We start from the raw sequence: 13503 nt of genomic DNA on the forward strand, positions 1-13503 counted from the left end.
TATTTATGTACTTTTGGCGAGGCCGATTGCAGTATAAAAGGGAAGTGCACAACTACATGTTACAGCAGTCCTATATACACAATTTCTACGTTCTGAGGCTACTCGCTTTTGAGTTAGGCGAGATATGTACATACATGCGTCGTACGTACAGACGTTACGAAAAATTCTCTTCTGAACCCATTTTAAATCCTTTTTGCAACTCGTGTCAGGAAAAGGAGTGCTTTATTCTGTCCTTACGTACAGATGTCACTTAAAAGCCTAGTTAAACTGTATTCAATAGTGGCCAAAATCGATATTTTTGTTGAAGAATGGTACCCAAAAATTTTCACGATTACAATATTCTACATCCTAACACTTATAGCTTAACTCAAACTACATTTAAAATTGGGCAATCATAATGAAATTTTTTCTTAATTAATTTATTTATACAATTAATTACAACAATGATTACAAAGACAATTTTTAGTTTTCTAGTCAACTTCAGTACATAATAAGTCGTGTACCCATATTTTGCATTTTAGGCACTGAATCATATTATGTTTGTAATCTTCGTTACAAATACTATTACAGGGAGACAACTCGATGTGAAACAATATGGTTGACTAAAATTTACTCTTTTTGCCCAAAGAGGCGCAGTTGGTGCGATATTATGCCTAATATTTAAAAGGTATCATTTAAGCGGTGGTACGATTTAACGCAACTTGTACCCTAATTTAGAGAACAAGTTTTCTAGAAGCCCATTAAGCGTATTTCGTTCTAGCGCGCAAAATTTCGTAGACCATAAAATATTTTCGAATTCTGAGCTACACTTATGCTTAACTGTAAAACGAATATCTAACCTTTAGTTTATTCTTATTATGATTCTTTATTGAACTAGCTTGTAAGCTAAGATCTATGCGCAGCTGAAATATAAAAACGCAGCAGGATACTAATTAATGCTCTATAGGAAGATTTATGCAGTATGTTCCTCCTTCTTTTCTGCATGCCTTCGTGGTGTAATGGTAGCACACTTGGCGCGTATTCGGGAAGTGCCAGTTCGAGTCCCCGTAAGGGGATTGCTCATTTTCCACGTCTCTCGCATAAAAAAAATCCTAATGACTCTACACTGGCGCCCGAACTAAAAAGGTGGATTCACCAGGATTTGGCGACTGGCTCCCCTAATCCCCAGTCGCCTTTTAAAAGGGGCTTATATAAGGTATATTCTCCCTCATTTCTGCATGCCTTCGTGGTGTACTTCGTGGTATAGAGCACTGAGTGCGTATTCGAGAGTCCAGGTTGGAGTCCCGGAAGCAAAAACTTTTGAAAAGTGCTGACACTTAAATGTACGAACTAAGATAAAATCTAATTTTGATAATTTCAAATTTGTATCCAGGCTGTTTGAAGAAAGCCATAACAAAACGAAAACACTACATTGTTTCATGATAAAATGCGCATCTTTAGAGGATAAACGTTACAAAATAGTTGCCTTACTAAACAATTAATATTCATTCACGTTTTAATTCTACAAATACTCTTTTACAGAGCTTATTTCACATGTATGTAAATGGTTAATAATGACACATTCTATTATGTAAGAATTCTTTTGACTACAAAAAGAAAAGGCGGTACCATTCTTTTCTCAAATAAAAAGTGGAGCAGAAATCAAGCCACCCTTTAATAGCGTATTTATGCAAATAATAACCGACAGAACCTCCAAAGCAACTTTTGCATCATCAGCATCTCTTAAACCCACCTCACCTTTTTTTTTTTTTAATTATTGGAACATTAAAACAATTCTTAGCTTATGAAATAAGTCTCGCCTACCATTATCTTCAATTAGAGTAACAACGGTTAGAAGAGAAAACTCATCATGTAGTGTTGATGATGCCCCAAAGATATGTGCTGAAAGGTCGAGAACGAGCTTCCCAAAAAGCTGAGACCTGTTCAACCTTGCCAAGAGCAGTTGCAACTGAACTGAAAATGGGGGCACGTGTTGACTACACCCTCTCGATTTGCCGTTCATCTTACTTTCTGTCAGCCCTACCTGTTATACTTGCGACATAGCTGTAAAATTAGAGGGGCAAGTATCCTTATTTTTAATTAAGCTATTTCCTTTTAAAGATGGGGGTTATGATGCAGCATTAAAAATCTGTGATTTATAGCTTCCTTTGCCAATATTTTAAGAAAAATTCTTTGATAAATGGATTTCTTTTTTCGACTTTGTCAAAGGAAACAATTGCAGTAGTTTTATAAATTATAAATTTCTTTAGATTAATTTATAATGTTTATTATAGCCAATATGTCATTTTAATATAAATTATCTGCATTTTCTATTTCTTCCATCAACTATAACAAGAATGTAAATTCGAGCATTTTGTAGCTTTCAGAGAGGGAATCACCCAGTATATTTATTTAGCTTGAGACGTTCATTTAGCTGACTTATCTGGTGATAGAATGTTGCATCCTTTAGCGTGAAAGGCACTAAAGCCCTACAAACAGCTAATTGACAAGAAGTCAAAAAGTTTAATTCATTCTATTTTTTTTGTTCTATTAACTGCCAGTCTTAACTAATGAAACCCTGTATTAGTTTTGAGTCTTATGTCTTAGTAGTGAAGCATTAACAAGGGTGAGTTATCTCCCCTGTTAATGTTTAACTACTAAGTTAACTACTGCTCCTTCGAAATAATGTCTTAATGCCAGACTTTGCGTTTGAGAGCAAGCTTAGAGTTAATTCCAGACAGAGTTACTTAAAGTTAATACTCAGCCAAAGTTAACATCTTAGATATTATAACTGGACATTTCGGATAAATAAATTTAGGATAATTTAAGTTTGTATGGAATCTCAGTTACGATAAAAAAATAAAATTAATCTAAAGTAACGATTCTGAGTTATAATCAAATGTATTTTATAATCTTTGCATTATTTTAAAATATAGATTTTATTATAATGTTTAAATATAATGATTAAAAATATAATATATCAAAAAATTATAATATTTGATTATGATATTATGATTAAAATATAATATGCTGATATAACATAATGATTAAAAATATAATATGCCAGATGTATCATGATATCAATATTTAATATTGATATTAAAATACTTTCGGCAATCTCTCTTTGGATAATAATACCGCTATTAAAAATTTATGACAAACTTAAACAGTTGTAATTCTATTCCTATGTATCCTGAACTGGAAAAGTTAGAAAATCTCCGAATCACGGGCAGCATATAAGCATTCTGTACCGCGCCACGCACATGGGGAGGGGAAAAATTCCTCTACGTGATTGGATTTGGCTTTCGATGACAACAATTCTTCTACACTTAAGAGCGCCTTGACTTTGCTTGGGTTCGATGGTACATCTCCATACCGTTTGTTTACGTTTTAACAGCAGTATCGAAAAGATTATTACGTGTGTTGTATTTTTGTTGCTATGAGGTTACACTTCTTACAACACTGTAGTGTGGCGAATTTAATACAAAAAATGTAGAGATTTTTTTTTCCTAGAGAGAAAAAGTATTATTTTTTCACGTGCAGCTCTAAATGTGTATTAATAAATGTATTCTTAATTTGAAATCTTTCATATTAAAGGTGTTGTGATGAATATTTCCTGTTCATTATATACCATTCTCTGCAGATGCAATCTCCGAAGGCATGAGACAAGTCAGTTTTCGGAAATAGCAAAAACGATGTTGGGGGTTAACACAGTACACAGTAAATTAACAATATTCATAATCAGTCTGAAAAAGTAAAAGTTTTTGTTTTGAATTTATATTTAAATTTTTTATTTTGAATATAGATTTGGAACAGAGAAAGAGACTACGAATTTTTAATTGAATTATTTATTCTTTCATTTAAGGCAACAGAATGTAAGAAATGTGAAAGACATGGACTTTAACATGGAAAATAACATTTGCAAAGGAAACATTTTCTGCAATGTAAAACGAACAGAATGCAACAAAATTGCAATAATAATAGTATACTTACTAGGCCCAAGATGCCTTTACAGTTGGGTCGAGATCATCGTGTTTTCATTTTTGCATTTAATTCATGAAATCAGCTATTTATATAATCTCAGCGCTTAAGATTGCCTCTGATATTAACATTACCTTTGAAAGATTTAATAATTTTATTATTCCATGAAACAGGAAACTATGTGCAGAACGCTTCAGCTAAATATTTTCGTTTCAAAGAAAACAAACGGTAGTTTTCACGCTTTTGTGTCACTCATGCGTGTCATTAAACGAAAAATCAAAAATAAGAATCCCGCTTAAACGCCATTAAATTAAGACAAAATGATGTCATCGGATATTATGTCCAATCAGAAGTACGGATTTTTTCCTCATGCGCGTGGCGCGGTACAGAATGCTTATATGCTCACGGGCACGCATCCAATTCTTTTGCTCATTCTATTTATTTTTCTAAGTTTTACAAATCAGAAAAGTTCCACGAAAGTTTTGTAATGCTTCTAACTACTTTGTCTATTCTAACGTAGTGGAACTTACTGAACTAAATTGTGACTTATCGCTGAGTCAAAGTGTGTAAACGACAAAGTCCAGATAAGGGTTAAATTAACCTTTTATTCACTCAAAGAAATAATGAAATTCGGTTCCTTCTCGGGCTTACAGGAAAGCCTTCACTTCGGCTCAAGCTAAGAAAATAAGAAACTAATTTAATGCTAAACTAAGCTGACTTAGCCGAAGCTGTATACAATTACCTAACGTAATTGGCCCTTAATCAAACTAGCCGGTGACTATCAGCAAGCATGTTACAATACGGCCAAGCATAGTGAACTTAACAACGATACTTTGATACTTGGTCGGTATACTGGCCTGCAGCAGGTGAAAGTTTTCCCTACTCTTGCCAGTTACTGAGAGAGTCCCATTAGGGCCTGACCTGTGATGTAACCGCAAAGAAAATTCTCCATAAGAGATAAATACCTGACGAGGAGAGAAGAGATTGAAAACTGATAACCAGGAAGAGCTGGAAACTGGTCGGTTTTTAACAACAATGTTGCCTGACGGCAAACACAGGACACTAAGGACTCATAAGCTTCTCTGTTGGAAGTAAGCAAAACTTCTTTTATGTACTCTTTCTACCTCATTTACATGGAATGCTATGCTAAAAACTCATTCTGGTAAGGAGTTGTAAGTAAGGAACAGGAATTTAAAGGAAAAGGTTACAAAATTTACAAGGATCTTATACTTTAATTTGAAATAAACATCACACCATTCTTCGGTATGCTTTTATTTACGAAAACGGTGTATATTTTAACTGACTTATCTAAATATGTAAAAACAAAGATTTATCACGATTTAGTAAACAAAGATTATTATTGTTTAAAATTAATAAATACCGTTCCAGAAACTACAAGAATGCAGACTATTTTCTGAGAAACGATCAAGTGGAAATCAAGAATTTTCCAGTGGCACAAAAGTTTCGAAAAGGAAGAGTATCAACAAAAGATAATGACCAAATTTAGGAGACCTTTCAACACAAGTAATGGTAGAATAACAGAGAAAATTTCACAATAAATAAAGAGCATTGCTCATTATTTATTGATGATGATTTATTGATTTGACTTATTGATGATAAGATGAGGGTTTATTGATATGACTTATTGGATTTATTCATATGATTTATTGAATTTAATGATATGACTTATTGGATTTATTGATATGACTTATTGGATTTATTGATATAACTTATTGGATTTATTGATATGACTTGTTGGATTTATTGATATGATTTCTTGGATTTATTGATATGACTTATTGGATTTATTGATACTGATGATGACTTACTGATGGTTAGAAATTTATCTGAAGTACTAAATATTCCACCCCCCTTCATTGCTCATACAATATAACTAAGGATTTAAAAGATGACAAAATTATGTATATTTTCAGGCTTCATTTCTCCTAACTCATAAGTCGGTACGCAGCACTATATAAGAAACGGCGTTTCATGGCGATACGTTTTAGCGCTTTATAGTAACAAGGCATGAGAACTGATGATGGTATGATCCCGAAATAAAGAGATAGATTGTAGAATGACGAGATCCTTTGTGTCCCGCAATGAAGAAAAAATGTTAATCACTTTTTTGACTCAAAAATGCACTTTTCTTCTAAATCCTTAAGAGAATCTTTTATTCAGAAGCAATGAAACGTTATCACATATCATAAGAAGAATGAGAATAGAATTGAGAGGGGAAAATTATTTGCTTCATGACAATACACCAAGTAATATAGCGATCATTTTCAAAGAATATTAATCTAGGCAACGAATTAAAGCACTGGAGCATCCTGCATATTCTTCATTCTACAATACTTTGAAAAAGTGACACATTTGAAACTCATTGCCCATTTTTCAAGCATAAACTGGAAAAAAAAAATCTAGAAATTCTTTCACAAACCAATCTCTTTGTGGATCTAGCCAATGATCTTTAACGATCTTTCCCGCTTTCGGTTTTCCTGCCAGACTGCTAATTTCTAGTTCACTCGTTTTCAAATGAGACATAAAGAGATAGTATTTAAAGGAAGGTTTTAGATGGTAGAATTAAAGCATGTTCCACCTGCTGAAGACCGTGTTACTAATTAATTCTCTTGAAAGCAGTTTATTTGCGGCTTTGCGTTATTCTCACCCTGAGGTAAGATATCACGCCGATATTAGGTCTGAGCCAACTTGCGCGTTTTTCTGTCCGTCCAGCCTTCGGCTTAACTACAAATTTACTTGGTTCATTTCAATTCGTTACTTTTGATTTGCTCCATAAATGCTGGCTAATTCTGCAAGCACAAGCTTTGCTTTCTGTTAATTCATATGAGTTAATATAAGAGTCTTTTATACACTTTCAAAGTGTCTGTTATAATTTCGAAGACATAGCGATAGAAGTCGATTAAGTCCTAAGAGTTTTCATTCAGGTTATGTTACCAAAGAGGGTGTAACTCTAAAGCATGTGAGAATGACATGTAAATATCTAAATCTATCTAAAATATGTCTTTAAATGTTTAGAGTGAAACTCTATACCTTTAAACATATAACTAGAAGGCACAATCATTTCATTATTGATTGAATATATTTCTGAGCCCACAAAGCATCCTCATGCATGTATGGAACGGCAACAGCAAATTATGTGTCAACTAATTTACATAATCTGAGAATTATAAAGAGGAACTTTCTCTGGAACATATCATAAAGCATCGAAATATCTGGCTGTGCTTGTTGTTAATAAAATTAAGTATGTTTGATTTTAACTCTTGAATGAGTTTGAGGCAAAAGTTCGCAGTAGAAAATCAGTATGTAAATAACAATCTGAGTATTGCAGACATAGTAAGATTTCCCTCATTTCCTTTGAAATCATAAAAAATATTAAAATCGCAAAAACTAAGTATTGGATTATCTTAATTTTTATAAAGTTTACCTAGCATTTATTTTGGAGATTTGCTTGATGGTATGAGGAAAAAAAAGTGAAAAATAATAGATGATATCAACAAGCTTTATTACTTATTTTTAATTGAATATTCATTGGATAAGGAGGAATTTTGCAGAATTTATTTAAAAAAACAGTTTTTAAATGTAATTTATCAAAAACTTTCGAAAGCTCTGCATTTTCTTCGAACTGAAAAACTCGGTACAGACTGAAAATCAGTTCATCGCGGCTTGAGTGCCCTTCTAATGCTGAAAAATCATTGTATTTACTTCAGCAACGAAGCATCAGTTCTCAGACTTCGCAATTTTGTACCACAAATTCTTAACATTTTTCCGAATGGCATATTTACGAATCTCGAATTCCTTTCTGCACAATCGTTCGTATCATGTTCAAACTCATTAACAACACATTTTGAGGATTTTGTTCAAAACATCAGCAGCTCCCGACTTCGAGAAGAATATCCATTCACAAGACGCTTCCACACGAAGCCAAATGAGTGACTCTGAATCTGAGTATGGCTTCCTAATTGTTCTCAACTCATCTTTGTAAACTCATAACTGAAAAATTACTTTCGTATTCCTAATATTATTCTGGAATTATTTGTCCCTATATAATGGAAGATCAGGATGGTCCTCATATCCTTCAGGAATATGAATTTTAAGCACATGTCTCCTTTTGGCACGCGCTCTTGAATCACGATGTCTTCGAGGATATCTCTTACCTGTTGAGCTCTGACTGTTTGTAGAGAGTTTGCTACCGTAAAGAGGAGCGGTATAATCTTTTTCAAAATCTTTTTTAGATAGTTTGTCACCGAAAACATAATCAGAATTACTGTCAGGCTTGTTAAAATATTTTTCCAAATTAAATTCCTGAAATTTAGGGTCAGGTATCTCTGGGTATTTTGGAGATAACGGGAGAATAGATCTCAGCGGTAAAGCACTGCCTTTGTAAGTGTTAACAAATGAGGAATCCTTCGGAGAGGATAACTCTTCAAAATTAGGTCCAAAAACGGCACTTTTATCAAAAAATGAGTTTTCCTTGAAAACATCAGTGTTTTCCTGAGGGTTTATGAACCTATCTTTATCATGAATTAAATCTGAACTCGAGTTGTATCGCGAAAAGATCTTGCTGCTGTATTCCAGCTGGGGAGAATTCTGGATGGCATGTCGGAAAGCATTTCGGCCGTTTTCGGAGAGCACACGTACATGAGCTGGTTCGGATGACACGGTTCCTGGTTCATTGGTCGTGACTGTGGCTCGAAATCCTTTCCCATCAGCGACATATTCCACCCTTCGGAAAAGGCCACTAGCATCGACGAAACTGTAAAAACCAGTTTTGGAACCGTCTGGGTCCATCTTTTCTTGTCTGGATTGCATAGTTCCATAATCGTCAGAGAAACGGTAGCCAAATGTCAAAGGAAGCTTTGCACTTAATGTGTGGTCCTGTAATAAAGAAATTGTTAAAAAAACAAGAAAATATAAATTTATTAAAGCAAAAAAACTCATTAAGAAGCTAAGGAAAAGTGTTAACAATACTTAGCAGGAAATAAGATATTATTCTAAATAAAATCTTATTTCTCGTTTCAAAGTATTTATTAATTAGCATTCAATTTATATGATGTATTATTCTTAAGAATTAGAGAAAAATATACGAAACATATTATTATGTATTGGATGTATCTTGTGTCATATGTATCTCGAACCCAAAAGAAATTAATGGGCTCACCAACGCCCTAACGGTACAGTCGCTGAACACTGATAGTTTAATCCAGGCTGAAATCTTCGAGAACGTGTCTTCTCTAAGGTTACTTTACTGCAAGGTTTGCTGTTGTATGATACCTTTGACTCTCATTCTGTTCAAAAGCAACTATTCCTTTTGTGTTTTCGTTTCTTCCCTTGTATACGGGACGTCAGAATTGGAAAGAGCCTAACCTTGTTTTTCTACTTATCTTGGCTTTCCTCATGCGCACCGTGAATAGGAAGCAGGTTTCCTTAGAATCCTTCACGAAGGCATCCCTTCTCTTAAGCAGTGTAGTCTTCCCTTGCTTTACAACAGTCAAACAAACCAAACCAAAAGAAATTAAGATCGTGCAACAGAGTTTTATATAACGTTAGCAGTTTTAGACAAATTTCACTAAATTTGACCTTAAGTTTTCAAGGCTTTTAATTTTGTTTTAGAATTTACCGAAAAACATAAAAAAAGTTACTTTTTTCTAACAATTGTTATATATTGTTAAGAATTTTGTATTTAGATAGCTAATTTTAGTAGAATTATAATTAAAATTGTTCTATTTCCCAGTGCAATGCAGCGCGAGACAAATTTTAAGAGAAAGCTATACCGGAAAAATAAAAATAGAAGGGCACGTGCATTTAACGTTGAGTAATATCTTGGTAATTTGTATTGAAATTGAATAAATGTACTTGACCATTATGTTAGCTGTAATCGTAATTCCATGCTCTTATTGCTTCCCAGAAATCTCGAGAAGCAGAAATTACTAGAAATATCTCGCGACCGGTTGAAAAACTATAAAAAGCCAGAACTCAGCTCAGTGAAAACTGGAATCTCAGCTCAGTTGCTTACTTACTGTTGTTGCGAGTTGTTTAGTTCTGCGTGCAACTGTATCTGAATTAGTGTTTAGATACGCTTTGCATTGCGCTGTAACGTTTTTAGTAGTTTGAAGTATAACTACGGATTATACTCCGTGATATTGTGAACTATTGTACAAATATCTCTGAGGAAAATTCCAACGTTCTGATATATTTCTTTTGATAAGAATAAATTTTATTAACCTATTATCGGGCTTCTGCATTCAATCTATTACGAACCCGTACGCAGGCAACAGTATCTAGTGTAATGTAATTGCGTTGCTAGGATACCAACATAATTCCACTAAGAAATGTAAATTACCGCAGACGATTATCCGCAAAGAATATCCGCAGACGTTGCGTGAGCTTAAAAATGTTTTTCAGTTATTCTGTAAGTTTTGACTAATAAAGTTTGTTGTTCGTTCAAAAATGGCGAGAGTTCTTTAAAACTTCATTACAGCAGGTTATGTACTTTAAACTGGTTCTTGTGCTCATGGACAATGAGCGCCTTTAATTTGATAAATGCAACTGCCATTAGCTTTCCTGATTTCGGAATTTCATATTTGTGCGCCATTTATTTTCAGAACTTTAGTAAAGAATAACTGCAAGCATGCTTTTAGGTTTTGACGATATTTTCAGATGCATTGATTCTATGAATCATTCATCATATACGTTCTATCATTAACATAAAATATTAATATTTCCTTACCTGAGCAGCGTTATTCAGGTTAATTTATCGTGGTCAAGACAAGAAATAAATTCAGGGAAAGGTGCTGCCATTTTGAGCCTCAAAAGCTATAAGGTTCTTTTATAAAAAAATAACATTGCTCACTATACGCAAATCTTTATAACAATAAATCATACCTAAATTATTTTAAGTTGATTTTTTAAGCAAAAATATGCATCATGTATTAAAAAAATATAGTACGTGGCAAAATGGGCAAAAAAAAAGAAGGGATCTGAAATATACATAAAAAATAATTGCTGTAGATTGTAATCATCTTCAATAAGACTGTCATTAACCATCCTTTATCTTTAGTGATTTGTTATTAACGAACTGGAATCCGACCTCTGGTTACATCACTGAAGTATCGCAAGATTTTTTCTGCAGTTGTAATGACCCTTAACTTCATTGGGATTTAAGTTGAGGTTAAATCGTTAAGGCTGCAACACTTACTGTGATAAGGTGGTTGCTATTTTGGAACATGGAGGTTGTTTAGATCAAAATTAATGAATCGGATAATCTTTTAAAACTTACGCGACTGCGGTGCATGCAACATGTTATAAAGAATGATGTTGCTGGATTTACTGAACAGTTAATTACTTTTGATGCAGTTTTCGAAGTTCCTGAAGCATTTGTGAAGTGAAGCTTCTATTAGTTTGCGTAAAAATAATCATTGAAAAATTGTGTAATTTTTCTATTTTGTATTTCAAAAAAGATTTTACGTTTAAATATTTCTTTCGAGGTTGGTTATAGACTCATGTTGGAAATTTATGAAATGAATAAAATAAGGTAAAGTGATAAAATATATTATTATTTGCGTGTTCCGCCCTAAGGCATTACACGGAACAGAAGGATGACTTATTGGAGGATTTTCTAAGGGAAACTGGATCGTATTAACACGTTACACACGAGGAAAACCACGAAACGCCCATGCAGCCAGCCCGTTCGCGAGATTCAAACTTCCAACCGAGCTACCAGTGTTCAAGGACTTCACCGTTCGGCCGCTAGTGGGCAAAGGTGGCAAAATAAACGATACATATGTTTATCTCAAAACTTCATTTGTCGAGTTATACTACTATTCAAACCCATAAACTATTTATCACAGTAAATCAAAAACTTTTTACCTTATTAATAATTTGATTTTTACCGAAACTTCTTGTTTTCTATTATTTATTATGAATTTTATCTTTAAATTTGATGTGCATTTATAAGTTGCTCCCATACAAAAATTAACGAAGTGTTACTTAGTACTGAATGTCACTGAACAGTTCTCCGAGAGAGAGAAATTAATTTTAGACATCAATTTTCTGTAAACCCACATCATTCCAAGAGCACGTAGATTCATTATTATGGGAAACATCAGAAATAATTTCTGTTGACTGCTAGATATAATCAGCATATTAAAAAAATTCCCATTAAGTGTACAATGCTGTAAGAAAAAGATAGATCAAGATATACAATTCTGTATAATTAACAGAGATCTGAGTGGGCTTCTTCACAAAAGTATAAGCTCTAATACGCAGTTCCATAAAACGCTGATGTTCGAAACCGATTATTCTCTAGAAAAAGTAGACCTTTAAAAGCAGTATTGACATTTGCCATATAAGCATTCAAAAATTCAATACTGTTCATAAAAACATTGTGCCTCTGCATTCCAGCAGATATTTCTCAAACAATGAGCACTGATTAATAATATTCTGTAATTAAATAATTTGGTTATTTGCGTATGGTTGTTAAATCTAACTTTAGTGTTCACAGGTTTCTATATTTTTGGATTTAGAAACCGTGAAAATTTTCTAATGGAAGCGAAAATGTATATGAGTAAAAATTTTTTATATGATAAGCAATCAGTAGTTTTTTAGGCCGCAGCTCGAGGAAACTATCTTTTTTTGGGAACGATGCCTTCTGTTTGGGAAGAAATGAAGTATTTTGAAACGAAATAACATTAGCTTTGCATAATTATTCTTTTGAGCAAAAGTAACGCTATTTGTCTAGGAATCAAATGAATGCATAAAAAATTATTTCGAAAGTAAAAATAGTTAATTTCTTTTCCTTTCATTTTTAAAAACATGGAAACTTAAAAATCCACTGGTTATTTTCCTTCTGCTTAAAAGACTAAGTGACCCAAAGCAAAGAAGAACAAATCTATTTTAGCGAAACTGTCACATGTCTACTGCTGTTTTTCGTACTGAAACAAATAGACAGCTGAAACTAGGATTTCGCGAAGACGATACATCATTGTGTGATCTGCAACAACAACTATTTTTAGTGGTTGAATTCGATACTTGTTCAGTGTCAATAAAGAGGATTTTTACCTGTTACAGATTACGTGAGTTGGCTCTAGATGGGTAGAATATATTTACGTCAAAGTGGACTGAAGTTCATTGTGGTTGTATTGCAACAATTTCGGGGACAAATGTCGGATAACAAGATTTTGAAAATAGCACAACTTTATTTTTCGGAAGTCGTTTCCTTAAATACATTAACTAGTTTGTTGGAAAGCTCATGATGACATAGGCAAAGCCCGAGTTAATAAAACAGCCGTAACAGCTATTTTGGTGATTTGTGCCAATGGAACGCTTTTAGAGTCTTGCAGGCATTTAATTACACAGCTGCGCAAGATGTAACTGATACGCCAAATCCAAATATAACATATAATTATAGTGCATATAATTTGCAGATTATTTTTCCAGCTTCGTAATATCTTTTTTACATAAAAATCGAGGATTTCTATAGAGACAGCAGCACTAACAGTTCATGAACTTACATACCTGGTTATT

General features: G+C 33.4%; 1 protein-coding gene across 1 annotated transcript in view; it reads right to left on the bottom strand.

Moving 5' to 3' along the window:
• Positions 1-7464: 7464 nt before the first annotated feature.
• The window catches only part of LOC118191919 (uncharacterized), a 168603-nt gene continuing 162564 nt past the window's right edge, over positions 7465-13503 (bottom strand). The window contains exon 3 of the mRNA XM_035362782.2: positions 7465-8856. Coding sequence (XP_035218673.2) covers positions 8011-8856 — 846 coding nt within the window. The 3' untranslated portion in view covers positions 7465-8010. The remainder of the gene's footprint in view (positions 8857-13503) is intronic.

This window comes from Stegodyphus dumicola, chromosome 6, assembly GCF_044657685.1.
Source record: "Stegodyphus dumicola isolate Sdum_Otavi_A_Nest chromosome 6, ASM4465768v1".
In the NCBI taxonomy this organism is placed as follows: Eukaryota; Metazoa; Arthropoda; class Arachnida; order Araneae; family Eresidae; genus Stegodyphus; species Stegodyphus dumicola.